The sequence below is a fragment of the Bos taurus genome, chromosome 5 (assembly GCF_002263795.3).
Source record: "Bos taurus isolate L1 Dominette 01449 registration number 42190680 breed Hereford chromosome 5, ARS-UCD2.0, whole genome shotgun sequence".
In the NCBI taxonomy this organism is placed as follows: domain Eukaryota; kingdom Metazoa; phylum Chordata; class Mammalia; order Artiodactyla; family Bovidae; genus Bos; species Bos taurus.
In genome coordinates, this window is record NC_037332.1 from 71,722,203 (window position 1) to 71,748,931 (window position 26,729).

The 26,729-nt window shown below is 42.0% G+C and overlaps 1 protein-coding gene and 1 long non-coding RNA gene across 2 annotated transcripts; both read right to left on the reverse strand.

The window, feature by feature from the left end:
• Window positions 1-4,782: 4,782 nt before the first annotated feature.
• MGC137014 (protein HP-20 homolog) lies at window positions 4,783-10,168 on the reverse strand. The gene is given in 3 exon segments (NM_001046584.2): window positions 4,783-5,304; window positions 6,848-6,976; window positions 10,043-10,168. Coding segments are annotated over 3 exon segments (576 nt in total). The 5' UTR covers window positions 10,050-10,168; the 3' UTR covers window positions 4,783-4,864.
• Window positions 10,169-13,706: 3,538 nt separating this feature from the next.
• LOC112446723 (uncharacterized) lies at window positions 13,707-15,857 on the reverse strand. The gene is made up of 2 exons (XR_003034791.2): window positions 15,798-15,857; window positions 13,707-15,426 (listed from the first exon to the last, which is right to left on the reverse strand). It is a non-coding gene; the product is annotated as an uncharacterized lncRNA (long non-coding RNA).
• Between the last annotated feature and the right edge of the window lie 10,872 nt (window positions 15,858-26,729).

The following is a 26,729-nucleotide window of genomic DNA, read 5'->3' on the forward strand; positions in this document are numbered from 1 at the left end:
TTTCCCAGCCCAGGTTACCTATATTTGCTATTTTTGTTGCTAGTTAAATTGCATGGTTTCATTTTATATTCTGATTAATTGATTCTGCTATAGAAAGCACAATTGATTTTTTAGTTAAATTATATCCAAAATGTTTGTTAATTTTCATTAATTTAATTACACATAAGTGGTTTTTTTTCTTCTGCTTGAATTCATACACTGGTAATATAAACTTTGATTCTTTTCTAACTTTATATTTTTTCCTGCTTATGCCATGGGTGAAAATCTCTGGTACAGTACTGAGTAGAAGTGATTGTGGACATATTACTTTTAGGTCTCAGTCTGCAAGCTCACATTCCAGGGTGAGAGGCTTTGTGTATAACTTTTCAGTAGTCACTATCAGATTAAGAGAATTCTCGAGTGGGATGGGGAGGTAGATGGGAGGAAGGTTTAAGAGGGAGGGGACAAATGTATCCCTATGGCTGATTCCTATTGATGTTTGGCAGAAACCAACACTATTCTGTAAAGCAATTATCCTTCAATTAAAAATAAATAAATTTAAAATTAAAAAAGAAAATTCTCTTTTATTCTTTATTTCCTAACAGATTTTTAAATTTTTAAGAAGTTCTGATTTTTTTAAAACACCAAGTGCTTTTATTGTCCTTTTAAATGGCTATGTGATTTTCTCATTTAATTTGTAACTATGATAAAGGATTCTTCCAGGCAGTGATGTGGATTTAGGGACAAGAAGAAAGATGACCTTGGTAGCTATGAGAAGAGGGAGTTTTAAAAAATGTTTATTGGAGTGTACTTGCTTTATAATGTTGTGTTAGCTTCTGCTGTACAGCAAAGTGAGTCAGTCATACATATACATAATATGTCTCCTCTTTCTTAGATATCCTTTCCATTTAGGCCACCACAGAGCACTGAACAGAGTTCCCTAGGCTATACAGCAGATTCACATTCAGAGATCAGATCAGATCAGCCGCTCAGTCGTGTCTGACTCTTTGCGACCCCATGAATTGCAGCACACCAGGCCTCCCTGTCCATCACCAACTCCCGGAGTTAACTCAGACTCACATCCATCGAGTCAGTGATGACATCTAGTCATCTCATCCTCTGTTGTCCCCTTCTCCTCTTGCCCCCAATCCCTCCCAGCATCAGAGTCTTTTCCAATGAGTCAACTCTTCGCATGAGGTGGCCAAAGTACTGGAGTTTTAGCTTTAGCATCATTCCTTCCAAAGAAATCCCAGGGCTGATCTCCTTCAGAATGGACTGGTTGGATCTCCTTGCAGTCCAAGGGACTCTCAAGAGTCTTCTCCAACACCACAGTTCAAAAGCATCAATTCTTTGGCACTCAGCCTTCTTCACAGTCCAACTCTCACATCCATACATGACCACAGGAAAAACCATAGCCTTGACTAGACGAACCTTTGTCGGCAAAGTAATGTCTCTGCTTTTGAATATGCTATCTAGGTTGGTCATAACTTTCCTTTCAAGGAGTAAGTGCCTTCTAATTTCATGGCTGCAGTCACCATCTGCAGTGATTCTGGAGCCCAGAAAAATAAAGTCTGACACTGTTTCCACTGTTTCCCCATCTATTTCCCATGAAGTGATGGGACCGGATGCCATGATCTTTGTTTTCTGAATGTTGAGCTTTAAGCCAACTTTTTCACTCTCCACTTTCACTTTCATCAAGAGGCTTTTTAGTTCCTCTTCACTTTCTGCCATAAGGGTGGTGTCATCTGCATATCTGAGGTTATTGATATTTCTCCTGGCAATCTTGATTCCAGCTTGTGTTTCTTCCAGTCCAGCGTTTCTCATGATGTACTCTGCATAGAAGTTAAATAAAAAGGGTGACAATATACAGCTTTGATGTATTCCTTTTCCTATTTGGAACCAGTCTGTTGTTCCATGTCCAGTTCTAACTGTTGCTTCCTGACCTGTATATAGATTTCTCAAGAGGCAGATCAGGTGGTCTGGCATTCCCATCTCTTTCAGAATTTTCCACAGTTTCTTGTGATCCACACAGTCAAAGGCTTTGGCATAGTCAAGAAAGCAGAAATAGATGTTTTTCTGGAACTCTCTTGCTTTTTCGATGATCCAGTGGATGTTGGCAATTTGATCTCTGGTTCCTCTGCCTTTTCTAAAACCAGCTTGAACATCAGGAAGTTCACGGTTCACATATTGCTGAAGCCTGACTTGGAGAATTTTGAGCATTACTTGACTAGCATGTGAGATGAGTGCAATTGTGCGGTAGTTTGAGCATTCTTTGGCATTGCCTTTCTTTGGGATTGGAATGAAAACTGACCTTTTCCAGTCCTGTGGCCACTGCTGAGTTTTCCAAATTTGCTGGCATATTGAGTGCAGCACTTTCACAGCATCATCTTTCAGGATTTGGAATAGCTCAACTGGAATTCCATCACCTCCACTAGCTTTGTTCGTAGTGATGCTTTCTAAGGCCCACATTCCAGGATGTCTGGCTCTAGGTTAGTGATCAACACCATCGTGATTATCTGGGTCGTGAAGATCTTTTTTGTATAGTTCTTTTGTGTATTCTTGCCATCTCTTCTTAATATCTTCTGCTTCTGTTAGGTCCATACCATTTCTGTCCTTTATCAAGCCCATCTTTGCATGAAATATTCCTTTGGTATCTCTAATTTTCTTGAAGAGATCCCTAGTCTTTCCCATTCTGTTGTTTCCCTCTATTTCTTTGCATTGATTGCTGAAGAAGGCTTTCTTATCTCTTCTTGCTATTTTTTGGAACTCTGCATTCAAATGTTTATGTCTTTTCTTTTCTCCTTTGCTTTTCGCTTCTCTTCTTTTCACAGCTATTTGTAAGGCCTCCCCAGACAGCCATTTTGCTTTTTTGCATTTCTTTCCCATGGGGATGGTCTTGATCCCTGTCTCCTGTACAATGTCACGAACCTCATTCCATAATTCATCAGGCACTCTGTTTATCAGATCTAGGCCCTTAAATCTATTTCTCACTTCCACTGTATAATCATTAGGGATTTGATTTAGGTCATACCTGAATGGTCTAGTGGTTTTCCCTACTTTCTTCAATTAACGTCTGAATTTGGCAATAAGGAGTTCATGATCTGAGCCACAGTCAGCTCCTGGTCTTGTTTTTGCTGACTGTATAGAGCTTCTCCATCTTTGGCTGCAAAGAACATAATCAATTTGATTTCGGTGTTGACCATCTGGTGATGTCCATGTATACAGTCTTCTCTTGTGTTGTTGGAAGAGGGTGTTTGTTATGACCAGTGCATTTTCTTGGCAAAACTCTATTAGTCTTTGCCCTGTTTCATTCTGTATTCCAAGGCCAAATTTGCCTGTTACTTCAGGTGTTTCTTGACTTCCTACTTTTGCATTCCAGTCCCCTATCATGAAAAGGACACCTTTTTGGGGTGTTAGTTCTAAAAGGTCTTGTAGGTCTTCATAGAACCGTTCAACTTCAGCTTCTTCAGCATTATTGCTTGGGGCATAGACTTGGATTACTGTGATATTGAATGGTTTGCCTTGGAAACGAACAGAGATCATTCTGTCATGTTTGAGATTGCATCCAAGTACTGCATTTCGGACTCTTTTGTTGACCATGATGGCCACTCCATTTCTTCTGAGGGATTCCTGCCCGCAGTAGTAGATATAATGGTCATCTGAATTAAATTCACCCATTCCAGACCATTTCAGTTCGCTGATTCCTAGAATGTTGACATTCACTCTTGCCATCTCTTGTTTGACCACTTCCAATTTGCCTTGATTCATGGACCTGACATTCCAGGTTCCTATGTAATATTGCTCTTTACAGCATTGGACCTTGCTTCTATCACATAGTAATCTATATATGTGAGTCCCGCTCTCCCAATTCATTCCACCCTCTCTTCCCCCACTTTATAAGTTTGTTTTCTACATCTGTGACTTTATGAGAAGAGTGATTTTTAAGTGTTTAGGATCTATTTACCAAAATTCCACGCTTCTGAAGGAGGTAAAGTTAGGGATAATCAATGACTGAATTTTTGTCAATGGCATGCAAGCAAAACATTTGTGACCCATCCCTTGGCATTCCCCAGTTAAAAAAAACATCTCCCACAGGACTCTCCAGGATATTTCCACTTTGGTTTTCTTGATGTAAGAATAATGGAAGCTCGTAAGCCACATGTCAAAGATAGCAGAGCCATAAAGGACGGAAGGAGTCTGAATCCCAGAATCACTGTTCAGGAGAGATTCACCCTCCAGCCAGGAATACCAATATTGGAATTTTAATAAGTGAGAAATAAACCTCTATTGAGTTAAGTTCTTTTCCCCATTTCATCAATCAGTGTTAGCTTAAATCATATAAATTTCCCCAAGTTTTTGTTGTTACAGAAGGAGACTAAATCTTATCATTATCATAAGCAGGATGATGGCAGTGTGTTTTTCTTCAACCTTCTTTAACCATAAAAATGACTTGACCAGATTTATGGTGTGAGTGACATACAGGGAAGAATTAGAGAGATGAGGAGGCGCACATGGTGAAACTTGTCACTTAGGTGGAGAAGTAGATCGGGGAATGGGAGGCACCATGAGCCTATTTCTCTTGGATAAGAGGGTGTCCATCCAGTAATGGGGATCTGGGGACAGGGAGGCAGCTTGGGCCTGAAAGCTATCAGAAGAGTGATTTAAGTGAAATAATGTCATGATTTCTGAAGTAGAATTCTAAGGTCCAGTTCTACTGTGACCAAACCTACCAGTTCTCTCATATGAACAGAGAATCTATTCACCAAAATTCCAAAATGCTAAGGAAAGGAAAGCACAAGAGGCCAAGATATAGTGCATATTTATTTGTTTGCTTTTGACAGCAGAATCATAAGGGATTTGCTTTTGCTACAGAAAGAGGCCAGAACTATGTCAGGAAACCAGAGAAATAAATTGTAACTCGGGCTTGCTCCGGCTTCTCAGTTTCCACTTTTGCTTCCAGCCACACCTTCTCGCCTACGTGCAGCGGCAGGGTCAACATGCCAGAGAGACTCCTGGGCTCTTTGGTGGAGACCTGATGCTTTTCTAAGACAGAACTTTTGTCCCTCATCAGCTGAACAGTCACCTTGCAGTGATGGAGATCCACATCAAAGAGGAAATGGTAATTTCCTGGCACCCTGCATGTGAAGACCCCAGTGTCCTCCTGTAAGTCTCTCTGGGCATTGTACAGGACCTCTGTGAAGGGCACAGGCTTTGAAGGGGAAGGCAACTGGCCACTGAGCTTCACAGTGAAGGCGGACTGTCTGTGGCATGGGCATTTTACACTTGGTCCTGGAGTTCCCGGCGGACCTGGCAAACCTGGTATTCCTTGGAGAAATGGATAAGACACAGTAAGAAGGTCATAGAATCCAATAAAAAGATGATATCCAGTCAATGTGTGAAACCACCAGTTTTTTTTTTTTTAAATAATATCATGGTTAAGAGATTGATCTTTGCTGTATGATTAAATGGTTTCAAGTCACATCTCTGAAACTGACCAGCTGTGTAATCTTACTAAAGTTAATCATTCTTTCTGGGCTGTATTTCCTCATCTGAAAATATTATCATTGACGTCTCATGTGATTATTGTGAAGCTGTAAAGAGACAATGCGCGTAAGGTACTTATAGTACCTATGCGTGGTGCATACGTATTATTTCCTATATATTATTTCATCCCAATTTGGGTGGGACTAATTCTTGCTACAGCTTCCCTGGTGGCTCAGTCAGTAAAGAACCTTTTCCTGTATATTATTTCATCCTGATTTGGGTGGGACTAATTCTTGCTAAGAGCTTCACTGGTGGCTCAGTCAGTAAAGAATCTACCTGCAACGCAGGAGACCCGGGTTTGATCATTAGCAAGAATTTTCCTTCTCCAGAGGATCTTCCCAGCAGAAATTTTCCTTCTCCAGGAGGTCGTCCCAACCTTGGGAAGGAAAATTCTTGCTAATAATTCTAATCTTACTGAAGACGATAAAAAGGCCTGGGTGTCTAAGTCTGGGGACCAGACAGCCTTTTGATTACCAAATCTAACCCTTAAGGCCCATGATAATGGCCCCATAAGAGATGACACAAAACTGTGATCTTTCCTGAGAGCCCCTCTTGGTCTGGTCTCATTGGCTACAAAGAAGTCCTGGTAATCAGGACAGAATCTGGGAAGAATCTTGCTTTGTACTCAGGTGCTCCCTGGGCATCATCCTATTCATAAGAACTAGGTTTGGGGCTCTTGGAGAAGGCAATGGCACCCCACTCCAGTACTCTTGCCTGGAAAATCCCATGGATGGAGGAGCCTGGTGGGCTGCAGTCCATGGGGTCTCTAAGAGTCAGACACGACTGAGCGACTTCACTTTCACTTTTCACTTTCATGCATTGGAGAAGGAAATGGCAACCCACTCCAGTGTCCTTGCCTGGAGAATCCCAGGGACGGTGGAGCCTGTTGGGCTGCCGTCTATGGGGTCGCACAGAGTTGGACATGACTGAAGCGACTTAGCAGCAGGTTTGGGGCTCTAAGTGCTCAATGAAACACAATGTTCTGACGATACATGATGCCCTGCTACACTTATTAAACCCTTTTTTTTGCTGCTTATCAGACAGTCTGATTCATGATACTGACTCTACTTAGCACATGTTCCCACCATGACTAACCCGCATGGATCCCAGTACCCTGGTTCTAGAACTAGGCCAGTCTCTCTTGTTGCCTGTGATTTGAGCTCTGGTTCCCCTGCCCTGGGACCCAGCCCTACAGCTGACCATTTCCTCCACATTCTTTTAATCCTCAATGCCTTGTGCTCCTGAGTTTATGAGGATTATGACATTCCTACCAAAAACATGAAACAGGAGGTGCAAATAAAAAGCAGAAGAATGTATTTCTCACCTCTTATACCTGGAGGCCCTCTTATACCTGGAGGCCCTGGGTGTCCTGGTGGCCCCGGAGGTCCGGTACACCCTCCTTTCTCCAGGACAGCATTTGTCATTAGGATGATGCTGACCAGTATCCGGAGATCTTGATTAAAGAAACAAAGAGAAGGGGTTTTTTTCTGCTTTTTATTTTGTTTTATTTATATATGAAGGGTGGATAGGTAGAGTTGCAACCTGGCCCAGGAAAGATATCATGTCTAGAACTAAACACACGGATTCAAATAACAACTTTGCTCTTACTAGTAAACCGAGCAAGTTACTCCCTGAAACTTCCTTATCGTTCATATACAGCAATAATTACTCAGTTAAAACTGTTTCTGAATCCTGAAAGGTCAACATTTTTTCTTCATCTGTCTTTGAACTGATAGAACACAGAAAGCACTCAAACACAATTCTTAAATACAAAATCCTTTATTCTTATGAGAACCTAACACATCTCTCTCTCTCCCTCTCTTCTCTCTCTCTTTCTTTAGCCGCTAAGTTATTTCTGACTCTTATGACCCCATGGATTGTAGCCCGCCAGGCTCCTCTGTCCATGGGATTCTCCAGGCAAGAATACTGGAGTGGGTTGCCATTTCCTTCTCCAGGGGATCTTTCCGACCCAGGAATTGAACCCAGGTTTCCTCCATTGCAGGCAGATTCTTTACCAACTAAGAGAGAAGCCCCAACCTACTACATATTGAATGCTTATTATGGAAAAGACATTGGGCTAGAAACATCATATCAGTAAGAAGTCATCACATGCCTGCTATTTTTGCCATAAGCATCTTTGCCCCAAGCATTTTCACCACAATCATTTTTGCTACATAATTAATTTGACATAAGGCAATTTTGCCCTAAAAGAAAAAATAACTGGCTGAGAGTTCAGTTTCAACTGGCTGACCGTTGTTTGGTTTTATTTCTCCATGGATGCAGTACTCCCATTTTTATGTTACATAAATCTTAGTCCTCATAATGGTCCTAATAGTGATGAGTAGGCGTGGTGATCTTAAAACAGTGAATGATAACAGCTACATATAAAGACATGATAGAAAATAAGTGGATAAAACTTACTACAAGTGTGAAATAAGATAGTACAAAGTCAGACTGCATATCATCCTAGAAAATAACAACATATCAGTTTGCAAATCCTTGGGTGATTTGAAGGCAAAAAGTTGAACCAGTATTTCCCATGGAACTTTGGAACATCTGTCACTGGACATGTGACACAATGTTAAGAGAGCAACAATCCTGTAGAGGATTTCACAATGCAATACAGAGCTCAGTTACAAATATGCATCCTAGTATTTGAAAACTGAAGGAGGAAGTTTTAGCAAAAAAGTGCAATGCTGAATGAAGAGAGAACTTCACAAGCAAAAGAAAAAAAAAAAAAAGACAAGTGCTTAAGTACAATCTACAAAGTAAAATCAGTTATTTGCATGATATTGTCATGAATCTGCACATTTTTAATGTATTCAAATAATTGTATTTCACAATTAAGTTTTTAAAATTTCATTATTCATTTCTTAAATGTTTTGTTATATCCTTCTAAGTGACCCTCTTTTATCTTTCATTATTTTTATCTTTTAGAGCAAAATTGCCTTATGGCCAGTTAGTTACGAGGTGACAATATGTGTGTAGTGCCTTATGATCCAGCAATCCCACTGCTGGGCATACACACTGAGGAAACCAGAAGGGAAAGAGACACGTGTACCCCAATGTTCATCGCAGCACTGTTTATAATAGCCAGGACATGGAAGCAACCTAGATGTCCATCAGCAGATGAATGGATAAGAAAGCTGTGGTACATATACACAATGGAGTATTACTCAGCCATTAAAAAGAATACATTTGAATCAGTTCTAATGAGGTGGATGAAACTGGAGCGTATTATACAGAGTGAAGTAAGCCAGAAGGAAAAACATAAATACAGTATACTAACGCATATATATGGAATTTAGAAAGATGGTAACAATAACTCTGTATACGAGACAGCAAAAGAGACACTGATGTATAGAACAGTCTTATGGACTCTGTGGGAGAGGGAGAGGGTGGGAAGATTTGGGAGAATGGCATTGAAACATGTAAAATATCATGTAGGAAACGAGTTGCCAGTCCAGGTTCGATGCACGATGCTGGATGCTTGGGGCTGGTGCACTGGACGGCCCAGAGGGTTGGTATGGGGAGGGAGGAGGGAGGAGGGTTCGGGATGGGGAACACATGTATACCTGTGGCGGATTCATTTTGATATTTGGCAAAACTAATACAATTATGTAAAGATTAAAAATAAAATAAAATTAGAAAGAAAAAAAAATTTCACTAAGAAAAAAAAATAAATAAAATAAAATAAAATTTAAAATAAATAAATAAATAAATAAAAAGCTTTGTCCTAAAAAAAAAAAAAAGAAAAAAAGAAAATGCGTGCGACCACGATGTCTGTGGCAAAGAAGCTGGTGGTCTAGAACTGTACCTAACTGTTCATTACACCCCTACAAGGGAAAGTTTATATTTCATTTTACAGATTAGTGGTTTGAGATTCAAAGAGGTGATTCTACTTATTTCCCACCAGATTGCTAGTCAGTTACAACCTGAGGGTGCGTGCTCATGCGCCCAGTGGAATCCGACTGTTTGCAACCCCATGAACTGTAGCTCGCCAGGCTCCTCTGTCCATGGCGTTTTCCAGGCAAGAATACTGAAGCCAGTTGCCATTTCCTCCTCCAGGGGATCTTCCTGATCTAGGGTTCGAACCCACATCTCCTGCATTAGCAGGTGGATTCTTTACCACTGAGCCACCTGGGAAACCCCAGTTACAGTCTGAGGCAAGATTCTTATTCAAAGCATTCTGAATTAAGAATCAGCATTCTCAGCTATGTACTTTTAATTAGTTAATTGTTAGCTGACGGCCCTGCCCTCTCGTTTCTCCAAACCCTCTGCTCCTGGCTTTCACCTTTCTCGTCCAGCTAAGTCTTATAGCACAGCAACCCCCAAGAAGCACCTTAATTTGGATATATTCACTCTATGTTTATGTCATGTTTCTCTCTTCCAGAGAAATAATTTCAGAAAACCCATTTTTGGCACTTAGAATATTCACCTCTATTAAAAAAATGATACACTAGATCCATCCGCTTACAAATACTTGACCCCCCTCCCACAACCTCCGTCTGTCTCCTACCAGCCATTCTCAGGACAGAGCCTTTCCTCTGTGGGATGGGCGTCTCTCAGATTTCTTTCTGAAATGCCTAGCTGTGTGTCTGAGGCTTGGGCTCTGGTCACGGCTCACTCCGTCAAGGCCTTAGCTAAATGATATGAAGCTGCCTGTTCAAATATTTATTCCTGGTCCAAACTGAGACAACAAAATTAATATTTAATCACACAGTGGACTTAGGTCACCCACTCTTTCTGAATTTGGATCTTGGGCCCAGTAGGATTATCAACTAGAAGTCCTAAATCATTTTCAGATTTCCCTTCCAGCAGGTCTATTATGGAAGCAGCTGTCAATACATATAAGACCAGGATAAGGAGGCCATTTCTCCTATTCTGACTTCTTTCTGAAGGCTTATTCCTTATGTTTAACCACAGATCTGGAGTCATCACAGACCATTTTCTGAACAGAAGGCCAAATGTAGAGCAGGGAGTCTAGAATTGAGGGTAATTCCCAGTAAGAATAATGTACTAGGGGAACCAACATTGTGATACATAATTAAGTGGTCAAACAAATGTAAAGTATGCAGAGCTAATTAATATTAGATACTATTTTAACATGGGCTTCCCAGGTGATGCTAGTGGTAAATAACTCACCTGCCAATGCAGGAGATGTAAGACTCAGGTTTGATCCCTGGGTTGGGAAGATCCCCTGGAGAAGGGCATGGCAACCCACTTCAGTATTCTTGCCTGGAGAATCCCATGGACAGAGGAGCCTGGAGGGCTACAGTCCATAGGAGTGAAAAGAGCTGGACCCGACTGAAGTGACTTAGCATGCACGCGTTATTTTAACATGCATGGCACTTGCCTCTTTTGATCCCAATGACAATCTTATAATGAAAATATCTGTAATTTATTATATTTTACACAAATCAAACTATTTATAGAACACTTCATATTCTTATTACCCTTTTTTAATTCTTTCTCCCTGGAATTCTTATGGCCCTGAACTTTGATGAACTCTAAAATTTGGGTCAAATGTCTCCTTTCGTATCTATATCAAATATATAAATATATGGGAAGAAGACTTTTTTTTTTTTTTAGAAGACATTTTTATAAAGAGAATAAATTAGAAGTTAGTTCTGAGTTAGGGTAGGGGACAGCTCAGCACTGAACACAATTAAGTGGGTGAACTATAACTCAAAAGTGAATAACTGCTTGTTATTTTCCTGTAAACCACTACTTGCCTAAAATGCAAGGCCAACTGGCATATCAATGGTTGTCAAAGGGAATAAACTCTGACCTAGCTGCTGCTGCTGCTGCTAAGTCGCTTCAGTCATGTCCGACTCTGTGCGACCCCACAGATGGCAGCCCATCAAGCTCCGCCGTCCTTGGGATTCTCCAGGCAAGAACACTGGAGTGGGTTGCCATTTCCTTCTCCAATGCATGAAAGTGAAAAGTGAAAGTGAGGTCGCTCAGTGGTATCCGACCCTCAGCGACCCCATGGACTGCAGCCTTCCAGGCTCCTCCGTCCATGGGATTTTCCAGGCAAGAGTACTGGAGTGGGTTGCCATTGCCTTCTCCATTTGACCTAGCAGGGGACTGTAAATACCCAGTAAGCAACCTAGAACATGTAGGTGAGTGAATCCTTTGACTTCGCTTCTAGAATATTTTTTGCAAGCAAAGGGTTGAACCATTGTCATTACTTTGCTTTTGTGTAATAAAATATTGATCCCTTTTTTTTAGTCAATGTTGTACTGAGGATATATCTAATTGATGATAATAGAGATTTCCTTCATCAAGGAAAGGTTAGAACTTGACCGTACATAGAATAAGATGGGGAAACATTTTATCTTCTCATGTGTGCCCTAAATTCTGTTTGGAGAAAGTACTTCTTGTTGGGGAGAGTCCTTGCTAAGAATATGTGTTTTGATGTGGCTGCAGCTGGAGCCAAAACCACAGGGAAGAGAATTAAATGATCATGCATGTACCAGACATAATTTTCAGACCATAAATATGATGTCAACAGTAGCTGTTTTGGAAGATGTTCTTTATCAAGTTGAGGAAGTTCCCCTTTATTCCGAGTTTGCTGAGAGTTTTTATTATGAATATGTATTGAATTTTGTCAAATTATTTTTCTGCATCAATTGATATAGTCATATGATTTATGATCTGCTCAATTTTAAGATTTAGTATATAATGTCAGTGATCAAGACACTGTGGTATTGGCAGAGGGATATAAACACACGTCAGTGGAACATAAAAGAAAGTCTGCATAAATTACACACAATCAGCCTATTTTTTACAAAGATGCAAAGCCAACTCAGCAGAGAAAAGATAGTTTTCAACAAGAGGGGATATATGTATACGTGTAGCTGATGCACTTTGCTGTGTACTAAAAACTAACACAACATTATAAAGCAATAGTACTCCAAAAAAAATTTAAAAATGATGTTGAAACAATTGGTGGTTGAAAAAATTAATATTAACCTAAACCTCACTTGTTGTTTGTTTGTTCAGTCACTAAACAGTCTGACAGTTGAGTCTGATGCTTTGCGACCCCATGGACCACATGCAGCACCCCAGGCTTCCCTGTTCTTCACCATCTCTTGGAGTTTGCTCAAACTCATGTCCATTGAGTCAGTGATGCCATCCAACCATCTCATCCTCTGTTGCCCTCTTCTCCTCATGCCCTCAATCTTTCCCAGCATCAGTGTCATTTTCGATGAGTAGGCCCTTCACATCAGGTGGTCAAAGTATTGGAGCTTCAGCTTCAGCATCAGTCCTTCCAATGAAAACCTCATGCCTCATACAAATATTGACTCTAAATATTTATGACAGATCTCAATGTAAAATGCAAAACTGTAGTACTTTTAGAAGAAAACATTGGAGAAAAATATTCCTAATCTTGGGCTAGGTAGAATTCTTGAAAATGACATCAAAAACTTACATCACGAAAGACAAAATCTGATAAAGGGACTTTCTGGAAAATAAAAATTTTTCTCTTAAACACTGCTCAGAGGTGGAAAAGACAAGCCACAAACTGGAGAAAGTATTTGCAGTGTCTGACAAAGAACTTGTAAAGGGAGTACACAACAAATTCTCTAAACCTAAGCGTAAGAAAACAAACAATTCTTTTAGAAAATGGAAGGCTTGAACAGACATTTCACCAAAGAGGATATACAGATGGAAAATTTAAAAACATATATTGAAGTATGTTCCAAAACCATTAGTCATTAGGGAAACCCAAATTAAAGTCAACATGGGACATGACTACATACTTACTAGGAAAATTAAAATTTTAAAAATACTAATAATACAAAGATATAGAGCAGAAATTATCCTCCAATTAAAGTAAATTAATTAATTTTAAAGAAAGATACAGAGCAACTGAAGCTCCCCCACAGTGTTAGAAGGAATGTAAAATGGTACAGCTGCTGTGGAAAACAGTTTGGGAGTTTTATTAAACATACCAACTGTATGATTCAGCAACTCCAATCTTGGGTGTCCATCCTGAGAGAAATTAAAACATATAGTGGCTGAGAGAGTCACTCCCCCAGGATTTCACGCCCAGCCTCCTGTGGATGTGATTTCACTTCTGTGATTGTGTTTTGTCGTACGTGCAACTTGTCACCTGAAAACTAGGCTTGCCTTTTGTTGGATGTGGAGCCAATAGACACAACCAAGCCAAAGACTGAGAGAAGAAAGGGTTTATTATTACTTGCAGCAAATAAGTAGGACACCAGGGATATTTCCCAAATCAGTGTCTCTCCAGCAGCAAAACTGAGTAAGTTTTAAGCTAAGGTACATGCATATTCATGAAGGCGCTCGAGCAGAGGAGAATTCAGTGTACGATTGGGGCATAGTTGACAGAGTTCCAGCTTTAGTTGATTGAAGTCAGGAGGGTCAGCATCATCATTCCATCCCGCATGCTCTGCCTTAGTTCCTGCAGAACTCAGATATATTCTTATGTATAAGCCTTGAGGAGGAATTATCAATGCAATGCGTGTGTGCTTGCTAAGTCGCTTCAGTCTTCTCCGACTCTTTGTGACCCCATGGACTGTACCTACCAGGGTCCTCTGTCTACAGGATCCTCCAGGCAAGAATACTGGAGTGGGTTGTCATGCCCTCCTCCAGGGAATCTTCCCAATCGGGGATGGTCTGCACTCTTACGTCTCCTGCAGCAGGTTCTTTACCACTAGCACTACCTGGGAAGCCCCATCAGTGCAATAGGGTTGTTCATTTGCCTTTTCTCTGTCCCTGAATTCCTTTGTTCCCTTAAGATCATTGATGACTGAGACCTGTTCAAAGGCAAGCACTGCAGCAAGGCTTAGATCACAAAATGGCTTCTCTTAAGTCAAGAAAGCCTGCCTGGCTCTCTTTCTCCAGAGACCCCTTACCTATCAGCTTACAGACTGATCTTAAAATAAGGAGATAATCCTCGATTGTCTGGGGCAGCCCTAATGTAATCACCTGAGCCCTCATAAGCAGAAAAGGAAGGCAAAAGAAAAAGGCAGACAAATGAACAGCTGAGGGCTAAGGGCAGCCTTCAGGAGCTAAGAATGGTCCTGAACTTGAAGCCAGAAGGGAAACAGGGACCTCAGACCTACATTCTCATGGAACAGATTCTCCCAGCAGCCTGAATAAGCTTGGAAGCAGAGTTTTCCTTCTGATGCCTTCAGAAAGGAAGGCATCCCTATGGGCACATTGATCTTGGCCTCCTGGGACTCTCAGCAGAGAAGTCCTCTTATCTATATTATGCCCATGATACCAAAAGCTTGGTCTCTGTGCTCCTGTGCTGAATTGAATCTCAAAGACAGAGTTTGACATGGTCCAGTGGCTATGACTCTGCACTCCCAATGCTTGGGGCCCGAGTTCTATCCCTGGTCAGCGGACTAGACCCTACATACTGCAATGAAGGTGGAAGATAACCACGTGCTGCAACTGAAACTGTGTGTGTGCTTAGTCACTCAGTCGTGTCCGACTCTTTGTGACCTCACAGACTGTAGCCCGCCAGACTCCTCTGTCCATGGGGATTCTCCAGGCAAGGATACTAGAGTTGCCATGCCCTCCTCCTGGGGATCTTCCCAACCCAGGAATCGAGCCCAGGTCTCCCGCATTGCAGGCAGATTCTTTACCATCTGAGCCACCAGGGAAGCCCAAGTATGCTAGAGTGGATAGCCCATTCCTTCTCCGGGGGATCCTCCCAACCCAAGAATTCAATACTTCAGTGCGCCGTTGCTGACAAGGTTCAGGTGTGCATGGTCTGAGGTGGTGGTTTTCCTAATCTTGATTAGTTTCTCTGGTCCCTTCAATCTTGCCTTGGGTGGTTTCTTGGCTGTTCCTCCCTTGATTAGTAACAGTTGGAATCCACCCTTTGGAATTCAGGGAAGGTCTTGGAGGCTGGAATCTTGCCTACAAGAAACAGGAGACAAAAAAAAGGCTTCTATGCCCAGGAACCCACATGGTGCTCCCCCACTCCCACAGTTTCACCCAGACTTCTGACTCATGGAAACTATGAGATAATAAATGGATGCTGTTTTAGCTTCTAAATCTGTGGCAATTTCATGTCAGCCATCAAGACGCACATGTAGCTTTCATGCCTTTCCCACTGGCATCCTTTAATTCCTTAGCTTCTGCCCTTGTGAATGCCAAGGACAAAATCCAAGCTCATAAACCCAGTCCTATTCTGTAGGTAGAAGGAAAAATAAGGCAGCAGCTGAGGTCATATTCTGGGGCTCTCATGTGGCTCAAAGAGGAATAGATCAAGGGTGGAGTCCACTTACTTCAATAATTAGATTCTGGTCTCCAGCAACTCACTTCCAGAGGGGTTTAGAGGGAAGGACTCCAGTGTGAATGTCAATCGCCCTAAATTTTCTCTGGTTAAAAATTAACCAGCCTATTAGCCTTAAGAGAGATAAGAAATCAAACATTTATTGAGATCAGTTCATTTAATCAGCCTACTTAAATCTATCTAAATGAAGCTCAGGAGATAAGAACAGAAAAACCAAGAGGCTCTATAGTTGTTTAAATTTCTTTCCACAAGTCAGGATGCCTGGGGAAGGAGGAGGAATTTTCTTCATGGGAATTACAGATAAGAGTTCCTTATAATCTTGTAGCCTTGTGTTCTGGGAAACAAACTCGCTCAGAAGGACAATGTAATAGTGGATTGCAGGTTATTACACCGGTGGGCCCAAGGCAGAGTCTCCTCTTAGTCAAGGACCCCGACCAGATTTTGTGAAAACCTTATACACCCTAAGCGTAGGTGCCCAAAGCCACTTCCCCCAAATTCCCTGAAACTAGTCTGAACAAAGGAAAAAGAAAGATACAATCAAAGCTAACCTGCGATTCATAAGCTTTAAGCCTTAGGTAGTTAACAGTAAACAATTATCAATAGGCTTGTGGTCATATCCTAATAAGCATAATAGAATGTATGATTCTATTCGGATACACAGGTAATTAGGGTATTCTTTTAGGTGATGGAGAGCCCTGGGGCTCTTCCTTTGCGGTGAGGGTGGGGGGGAGGGGGGGAGGGGGGTGGGTCTGGTTTTCCACTTGGTATGTCGTTTCCATAGATACTGGCCATATAGCTCAAAGTCCACAGTCCGGCCCAAGATGGAGCCCTGCTTTCAAGACAGAGCCTGTTCTGTTTCCTCCTTCAATAAAAGCAACAATATTAAAACTGCTTACTTTGTTTCAAGCCTGATTTTGAGTTTTTAATACACTTTTAATTATTTCATTCCTATAATATGTAGAATAACTTACCCTAGACAAAAGAAAGAAACATACAGTACTCTAGAGCTGAAACTCCAGTACTTTGGCCACCTCATGCAAAGAGTTGACTCATTGGAAAAGACTGATGCTGGGAGGGATTGGGGGCAAGAGGAGAAGGGGACGACAGAGGATGAGATGGCTGGATGGCATCACTGACTCAATGGACGTGAGTCTGAGTGAACTCCGGGAGTTGGTGATGGACAGGGAGGCCTGGCGTGCTGCAGTTCATGGGGTTGCAAAGAGTCAGACACGACTGAGCAACTGATTTGATCTGAGAGGTGATTATTCAGAAGTTTAAGACAAAAAATGCAAATATCTCATCCTATTATATATAACTTCATAATTTGAGAAATCTCAATTTATTGATTTATAAACAATAGTGAAATTAAAAGACACTTGCTCCTTGGAAGGAAAGCTATGACAAACTTAGAGAGCATATTAAAAAAGCAGAGACAACAGTTTGCCAACAAAGGTCTGTATAATCAAAGCTATGGTTTTTCCGGTAATCATGTGTGGACGTGAGAGGTGGACCATAAAGAAGGCTGAGTGCCCCAAAATTGATGCTTTTGAATTGTGGTGCTGGACAAGACTCTTGAGAATCCCTTGGACTGGAAGGAGATCAAACCAGTCAATCCTAAAGGAAATTAACCCTGAATATTCATTGGAAGGATGGATGCTGAAGCTGAAGCTCCAGTACTTTGGCTACCTGATGCGAAGAGCTGACTCATTGGAAAAGACCCCGATGCTTGGAAAAATTGAAGGCAGGAGGAGAAGGGGATGACAGAGGATGAGATTGTGGGATGGCATCACTGACTCAATGGACTTGAATTTGAGCAAACTCTAGGAGATAGTGAAGGACAGGGAAGCCTGGTGTGCTGCAATTCATGGGGTCAAAAAGAGTCAGACAGACTTAGCGACTGAACAACAACAACAAAACTAATAGCTAACACTGAATTTCTTACGTACCAGGCTTTGCATATTTATTTTACCTAATATGCAACGAGCTCATAATATTTGTTATATTATTATCTTCAATTTATAGAAAACGAAATGGAAGCAAAACAATTGTTTGGAAACTTGTTCAGAATCCACCTTTGAAACAGGGACTTTGACCCTAGGGGCCACAGGTTTTAACCACTGCTCTATTGACCTGTTTCTATAAACCCAATAAGTGCCATGTATTCTGTTCTGTTTAATGCATTCATTGTGAAAACAGAGGCACATTTAGTGAAATGTCTGTCTAAATCTACAATTTGTAAATCTATAAATTCTTATGAATTTAAGTTAAAAATTCAATACAGACAACCCCAACTAGGCTGACAATATAACATCTGACTCAGGCTATCTCTGCCCTAGGTTCTCTTTCCTATTGTAACTCCCAGCCAGGTACATCCCAGCACATTCCTTCCAGGAACTGTCCTCGTGCTCTAACAAGCCAGACCAATTTCCTAATCCTAATCCACGAACACTGTCCCAGCTCCAGGACTGTGCATATTGACAGGACCCACAATTCCAACTTCGGGGGCAGTGATGGAATTCAAGAGTGCAGTAGTTGACTTGCCTCTGTCTGAAGAACTATCACTTCGACACTTCCGCCTAAAATTTGCTAAACCATGGGTCCCCAACCTCCAGGATGTGATAATGCCTGACCATCTGAGGTGAACCTGATGTAATAACAATAGAAATAAAGCGCATGGTAAGTGTAATGCACTTGAAGCAACCGAAACCATTCCCCTCTCCATCCCCCGGTCCACGAAAAATTGTCTTCCTGTGGTTCCTGGTGCCAAAAAGGTTGGGGGCCACTGCTCGAAATCTAGGAGCACCAGCTTGAGTTTTGTAGCAGATCTGCTCATGGACCACACAGAGAGGCAATAACATGTGGACTCCGTTATTGCAGAAACCAACAAACTTCACAGTATAGTCTCTTGTATTCTCCCTCCACTTTAATTATGAGGAACTAACCACGGTACCCTGACTCCATTCACGAACATTTTGCTTCACAGAAGTAAATCTTTTGTGAACACTGACATATAATTCTTTGATAACATCAGAAAATAGAATTCCACAATATATTAAAAAGTATCTCTTGCCACAGGAAATAGTTACTTATTTGTAGATGTCCCCAGGCTTGACTAGATGTTAATTACAACTAAGATAATGCTGCATTTAATATTCAACTTGTTAGCATTTGTTTCTCAAGGAAATCCTTTTCTTCTCCGCCTGTGGAAGCCAAGTTCTGTTTTATGTACTTAGAGTTCCCCGGGGACCCTAGCTCCCTCAAATAAATCATACATGATTATATTTACATCCTCATTGAAGCAGGAATATTTGAGGTCAGAACTGTGTTAAGAGTTAACTTGCCTTCCTGCCTAGATGGGTAAAAATTTGCTGAAACCCAGTTAGTTCTTAGAGCCAACAACAGTTAATTTATCTAATGCCCTAACTCCCACCTCTGTGACTCCTTTTGGTAAAAAGAATGAAATTCTTTTTCTCACAGTATGTATGTCTCAAATACATTTGACAACTGAAAAGGCAGGAGGTAGAGAGGGGTAAGAGCCATTGACAGTGGAAATGACTCACAAGCACCTCGTTCCACCCTGTTGACCTTGGAGTTGAGGACCCTGTGGGATTCCAGGACCAAGAGGGCTGGAAGGGTTACCTGGGGATATTGTTTTGGGTTAGGCAGAATTACTCAATAGGATACTAAACCTTGAGTTCATTAAACTACTGTTTTGGCTATGTCTCACATGCCCAGAAAGGTGCCAGTCTTTATGCACATGTTTGTGTGGTAGAAAGAGAGCAGTGCTTAATTGCAATGATTCTAAGACATCCAAGTGTTCACAAATTCCCCTCCATCACTTAATTGCGGCATCTAAACACCACCCACCCCACCCCCCTGCCCTTTCCTGTAAAAGGAAAGACCTGGGGGCAGAGTCTTTCCTTTTACAACTAAAGATGACGCTGCTGATGTAAATGTCTCTGTGCAGGGTGAACAACTGCTTAAATTACAATAAAAATAAAACGTGCTGATGACTCTTTCTCTGAGCCAACTTTGATGAGGGAATGAATGGAGAGGAGAGTAGGGCTCAGAAATATTTTCTGTTGAGTCTTTCTCCTTGCTCACGCTAAACACGTCAAGCCCTGGTAGCACATGGGAATCCACCAAGTCAACATACCGTGTTTACTGTTTTGTGGGTGGGAAGAACTTCTCTACTTTCCTGATGAATATTTTGCCTCTCTAAAACACAGGTATGTCCTTCAGTATCCAAACTAATAGGTTTATCTTCTAACTTGGCCATTAATAAGTTACGTGACTATGGGCACCTTGCCACATCCTTAACCATAAGAAGATCGCTTATAGGGCTTTCCTGGTGGTCCAGTGGTTAAGAATCTGCCTTCCAATGCAGGGGACATGGGTTTGATCCCTGGTCCAGGAAAAATGCGTGCGCCACAACTTTTGAGCCCACGAGCCTCAGCTACTAAACACTGTGCTCCCTAGAGCCCACACTCTGCAATGAGAAGCCTCTGCAATTGAGTTAGGTGATAGATGGGCTCCAGGTTAGATATTTACAACTGGCTTCCTGTTTGCATTTCATGGGGAATGAAGAAGTGGGCTGGATACTCATAACTGTTAGCATTTTCTGAGACAAGAGATAGGTAGGCTCTAGTTGAGGAATTTACAGTCTCCTGTTTGCCCTCCAAATTGGAAGTAACAACAGAGACAGGGTAAATAGCCAGTGTTTGTCTCTTGTGAACAGCTTATGGTAATAGTCATGGCAAGGACAAAGAAGGGCAAAACCTCGCTTGAGTAAAGGATTAAGGGATCTCCATTCCCCCCTCTTTGGGGACAAGGGAGACACTACACATGCGCAGAAAAGCTCCTTGTGGGTCAAAAGTCAGGGGATAATGCCAGGTCATAGGAGTCTTGCTCCTCCCAGAATCCTTCACTTTGAGATCCATCTTGGCTGAGGGGTGCATGTGCATCCAGGTTAGGGTCCCAGGGTAGGTCAGGTGTGAAAAAGAAACCAGATATTTGACCTGATGGAAGACAAAGACCCAGAAGAACTGCTTTATATAAATGACTTAACCATGTCTTTACTGGGCTCCTCCTCACTAGGGGGGACACCCACACTCTTTCTTTCTCTCTGAGTGTGCATCTCTGCCTTGCTTCTGTCTCATCTAAACAAACCATTTTTCTGTGTGCTCTCCCACTTGTTGTGCTTTGCCTCTAACAATTTTGTACCTGCATTCATGGTTTTGCCTCTGTGATAAATGCATTTTTTACTAGAGGCAAAAAATCCGGGGGAAAATAGCTTCTAGCCTCTAGTTCTCACTGATCTAGTGGCTAGGATTCCTGGTTTTCATCCAGGCTACCCAGGTTCAATTCCTGGGCAGGGAATTAAGATCTCGCTTCACACCACTGCTCACTGTTGCCTTGCCAAGATCACAATGAGCAGCCATAAATAAATAAATAAATAAAATTTAAAAGGTGGATTATAGGAGATCCAGGCAGTGTATTTAGGAAAGAATCTGGCTGTCCCATCATTTGGCTGTCCTACTGCACAGTCCAGGGGCTCTTTCTCTTTCCACTTTGGGTTATTTGGCTTGGAGCTGGCTCAGCAGAATTGATTTTGCTAATTGAAGAAACATGGGTTCTCTAATTGATAGCCACAGTGTTGGAATGGAAATTCTCCTAACTAAGCCCTAGTCAGGTTAGTTCACCAGCCAGGTGAACTGTTTCCTCTTTATTTCTGAAATTCCCTGTGATTTTGTACAATTATGGGAATGAGTCCTGCTATTGGAACTTTCTTTGGTGTTTCCAGGGTGGCCAAAGCTATTGACATACTTCTCAAGAGAACAAGAAGAGAAGGGGAACAGCACACCCAGCTGACCCATCTGTCTGAAGTAGTCCACCAATAAAATTGCTTTACATTTATGTTACATGACGTGTGTGTGTGTGTGTGTGTGTATGTGCTCCTGATCCTAGCAAAACATGTTATCAACCAACCAGGGCTGGTATCATGGGTCTCAATTCTGCTTCCACTTCAAAATCAGTTTGAAAGCCAGGTTCCCTCTTTCTCTTCGTCAGACATTTTTAGTTGTCCCAATTCAGAGCAGGCAGCCCAACTGCCTTACATATTCCTCAGGTGGGATGAATGGTCCTAACTCCCAAGAAAATGATTGCTGAAAATGGCTTCAAATTGTCTTTCCCGCTTAGTGGGTGGACACCGCCACCCAGTGTTCTAAGGGGGAACTGTTGAGCAATGATCCTTGAATGCCTTATTGCTCCATTTCTCCATCAATTTCCAGGTGTGCCAACAATATCTGTATTATTTGGCTATGGTTAGGAAGGCTTCCCGGAGAAGGCAATGGCATCCCACTCCAGTACTCTTGCTTGGAAAATCCCATGGATGGAGGAGCCTGGTAAGGCTGCAGTCCATGGGATCGAGAAGAGTCGGACACGACTGAACGACTTCATTTTCACTTTTCACGTTCATGCATTGGAGAAGGAAATGGCAACCCACTCCAGTGTTCTTGCCTGGAGAATCCCAGGGATGGGGGAGCCTGGTGGGCTGCCGTCTATGGGGTCGCACAGAATCGGACACGACTGAAGCGACTTAGCAGCAGCAGCAGCAGCAGCAGCAGCAGCAGCGGCAGCAGCAGCAAGGCTTCTACAGCTTTCCATGCTTTTAACTAGTGTATGGAAAGGTTGTTTATAGCGAGGGTAGAGTTTCATGAGATGAAGCTGGAAAGGCAAGCAGGGGTGATGACATGCATGCTAAGTTAAGACGCACACAGACCTGCTCATTTCTCCCCGCATTTCAAACATTTTGGGTTTCTGTGACTCTGTCTGTTCTGGTTCCTTTTCCCAGGATGCTTTCCCCACCCACTCTGCCTTGAGATGCCCACTCTTCCTGGGAGGTTCAGCTGGAACATCTATCACCTTCTCTATGAAACTCTGTCTGATCACCGCCCCTTGCCTTTCCCTGGTAAAAATCAGTCATGCATTTCTTTCTGCTCCTTCATGCCCTCTTCCCTATACCACTTAAATATGTGTTTCAATGTTTATATAATTGTTTTGCATGTAAACTCTAGGTCCTGAAATGAGACAGACCATCTTATTATTCTGTATGTTCCCAAGGTTTAACAGCGGGTTTTTCATATTATAAGGTGCATGATTAAAATAAAGAACAAATGGGAAAATATACACATTGGTTCTGAGGAACCAGATTAAATGCTCTTAGAACAGAAAAATGAATATCATTAGGAGAGAGGGAAGAAATACTGGAAACATGAGGCTGGAAGAGCTAAGAGCTAACGGGAAGTGATCATGAATTCTAAGAAAGTAACTCATCTCACTACCAGAGAAAGCACTATTGTGTAATGCTAAAATTCATATAATGACAATCATTATCTTTATTATTTCAGAAGGACAAGAGAGCCACATAAAGGCTTATGCAGAAATTAAGGGGCTACAATTCAGAAGATCACTAAAACCATTAGAGAAGATTCTAACTTTGCATTTCACTGAAATGTCACGTTTCTTGCTTGGAAATGTCTCTATTTATGGGCTCATCATCCTCCCAAGGTAGAAACCATCAAGATATCTCTAATCCGCCACTATATCCCTAATTCCCAACACCCAACTAATCAAAGTCAAATGCTGTGACCCCAGAAATGTCTCATTGCTTGGCTCCTGTCAGGCTGCTAGTTAGTCTCTCATCATTCCTCACTGAGATCGTTCTGACAGTCCCCTCACCAGCTTAGCCCTAACTCCCCCCTTTCAAATCCATCATCCATCTCAAGGTCATTCTACTTGAGCAATCTTTCTAAAACCCAGATGCTCTGCCCCTTCCCAGGTGAATATGCTCAGTCTGAAAGAAGAAGCCCAAACTCCTTGGTGTGGCACAACTTTCACACACTGCCTTTGTGTACAACCAATCTTAGACCCCACTGCTTTCTGCAGGGCTGGACCTTTGCCTCAGTTCAAGGGCCCCCAGAACCAGTCAAGCTCTTTTCGACCTTTAAACACTTTCACTTCATGCCTTTGAATGTGCCATTTCCCCTGCCAGTGAAAGGTTGTTGTTTAATCACACGAAGACACCGGGATTCTTGGCCCCCGGTGGAGAAGAATTCAATCCGGGGCCAGAGACGAAGTTTGATCTCTCAGAGCTTTTGTGTACTAAAGTTTTGTTAAAGTATAAAGGAGATAGAGAAAGCTTCTGACATAGGCATCAGAAGGGGGCAGAAAGAGTACCCGCTTGCTAGTGTTAGCAATGAAGTTATATACTCTCCAATGAATCCAAAGAATGTCTGGAGGTTGTAAAGACCTCACCAGACCTACTCCCATAATTTACATTTTAAGATAACAGAATTAGCCAGAAGGTTTAATCCAGAGACTGTCCTCAGGCAGGATACATCCTTGTATAGACCAGGTCTACTCCCATAATTTACATTTTAAGATAACAGAAGGTTTAATCCAGAGACTGTCCTTAATCCAGAGACTGTCCTTAGGCAGGATACATTATTGTTATATACTTCTAAGGAATGTAGAGAAAGAAAAAAAAGTTTGTCCTTTTTTCCTTCTTGAGAATTCCAGACCCCTCTCTCCTTGGGGACCCATAGACTCCTTATCAACCTGCCTAGGAAATGACTCTCTCACCAGGAATATCTTAAAATCCCTTTTCAAAGAAGGTTAAGGTAGCATTTTTCTTGGAGACCCAGCTCTGAGAAGAGACTTTCCCCACTTCACGAAGCAGAGGTGAACTCTTCTCAATTGTGTCCCCACTGTGCATTGTTGATGCCCTTATTCCTACATTTTTTAAACTTCTATTATAGAAGTTATTAAGTTCTTTTGGAAGTCTCTTGGTCTGCCCTCCACTGGCTGAAAGTAACTGAAGTGGGCTATAAAGCTTTGGTATCTTTACAGTCTTTATTTCTAGCACAAGGATGGAAAATGGCAAGTGCTAAAAGCACATTTATGAAATGAATGAATAAATAATTGAAAATGAATGAATGGGCAAGCATGAAGAAACTCTAAATGTCCCTGCTACACGTGCAGTCAATCCACACAGAAGATCTTGAGGGTGCGATTCATGCATAAAATTGTTTAAAGCTTTCCAGGAGTTTCTGGTATGTAGACAAAGTGAAGAGACACTATTGTAAAGTAATCCAGAGGAAGTGCTCCTTTCCCATTAGTCCATCAATTTCCTTTTCAAATTGAAGTATAGTTGATTTAGGGCTTCCCAGTTGGTGCTAGTGGTAAAGAACTCACCTGCCAGTACAGGAGATGTAAGAGATGCTGGTTCTATCCCTGAGTCGGGAAGATCCCCTGGAGGAGGGCATGGCAATCCACTCCAGTATTCTTGCCTGGAGAATCCCATGGACAGAAGAGCCTGGCGGGCTACAGTCCATGGGTCACAAAGAGTCGGACACGACTGAAGCGACTTAGCACGCGCGCACCCATATAGTTGATTCACAATGTTGTGTTAGTTTCAAGTGTCCGTCAAAGTGATTCAGTTATATGTATTTTTTCTTCAGATTCTTTTCTATTATAGGCTATTACAATATGTTGAATATAGTTCCCTGTGCTATACAGAAGGTCCTTGTTTGTTTGTTTTTTTACCTATTTTGTATATAATAGTGTGCAACTTTCCTTTTAAATCCTCCTCAGCCTTGGTCCTTGATGAAGGGATCCCTGCCTGCCTCCACTGTTAAACCTCCACAGGGAAGCAGTGACAGGATCATCTCTGTCCCTCTACTGAACTTGGTGAAGAAGGAAGCCTGCTGGCACAAGGGTGACATCCAGTGGTGAAAATGAATTTATTCTCCCATTGTCCCATTCCCTGAAAAATTACAAGTCCGTGGGAGAACCCAGTCTACACACCTCCTTGCACTGGTTCAGCAGTGTTTTTTTTTTTGTCCCAGGTAACTGAAGCCACTCCAGGAAGATGCCTGGCCTGAACTGCACCCTTGGAAACTCAGCGGGGAAGTTTTGGTCTTTGTTGAACTTGGTCTTCGCCTTCCCCGTGCTCTGCCTGCCTGCTGACCACCCTCTGTGGCTCTGTTCCCAGCCCTGGTGTCATTCACAGGTGTGAGTCCAGAGGCCTCCAGCCTCACACCACCCACGTGTCACCCACTGTTGCCACTGAGAAAGGGTCAGTGCGCTCTGTCCCCTGGCTGGGTCTCCCAGGTTTCAGGCAAGACACATGGGAAGGGGTGCTTCTGATTCTCACTGGCTCATAGGCTCCCCTCAGGTTCTGTGCCTCCTTCTATACCTGGCACTGCTGCTGCTCCCCCAAATTTGGAGGAAGCTGATGATCATGGCATTGTTTCAGTTTGCTGGGGTAACAAATGAAGTACAAAGGACCACAGACTGTGGAGTAAAAAAAGAAGATTCATTTTTTTTTTCAGGTTCCTGGAGGCTGAAGTCCCAGATAAAGGTGTTACCAGCATGGTTTCTTCTGAGGCCTTTCTCCTTGGCTTGTGGGTGGCCGCTTTCTCCCCATGTCTTCACCTGGTTGTCCCTCTGTCTGTGTGCTAATCTCCTTTTATGAAGACACTGATCGTATTGCAAAAGTGGGGGAAGGGGAGTGATTACTGACTCAGTCTCCCTACCTGATACTGGTCTGTTCATATTTTCATGTCTTCAGTATTTAGTCTTGGTATGCTGTGTGTTTTCAGAAATGTATCCATTTTTATCTAGGCTATCCAATTTGTTGGCATACAAATCTTCATAGTATTCTCTTATAATCCTTTTTATTTCTGTGGCATGGGTCATAAAGCTCTCTCATTTCTGGTTTTATTATTTGAATTTTTTCTCTTTTTTTTTAGTTAATCTAGCTAAGGATTTGTCAGTTTTGTTAATCTTTTCAAAAGACCAATTCTTAGTTCGATTTTTTAAAATTGTTTTTCTGTTCTCTATTTCACTGATCTCTGCTCTG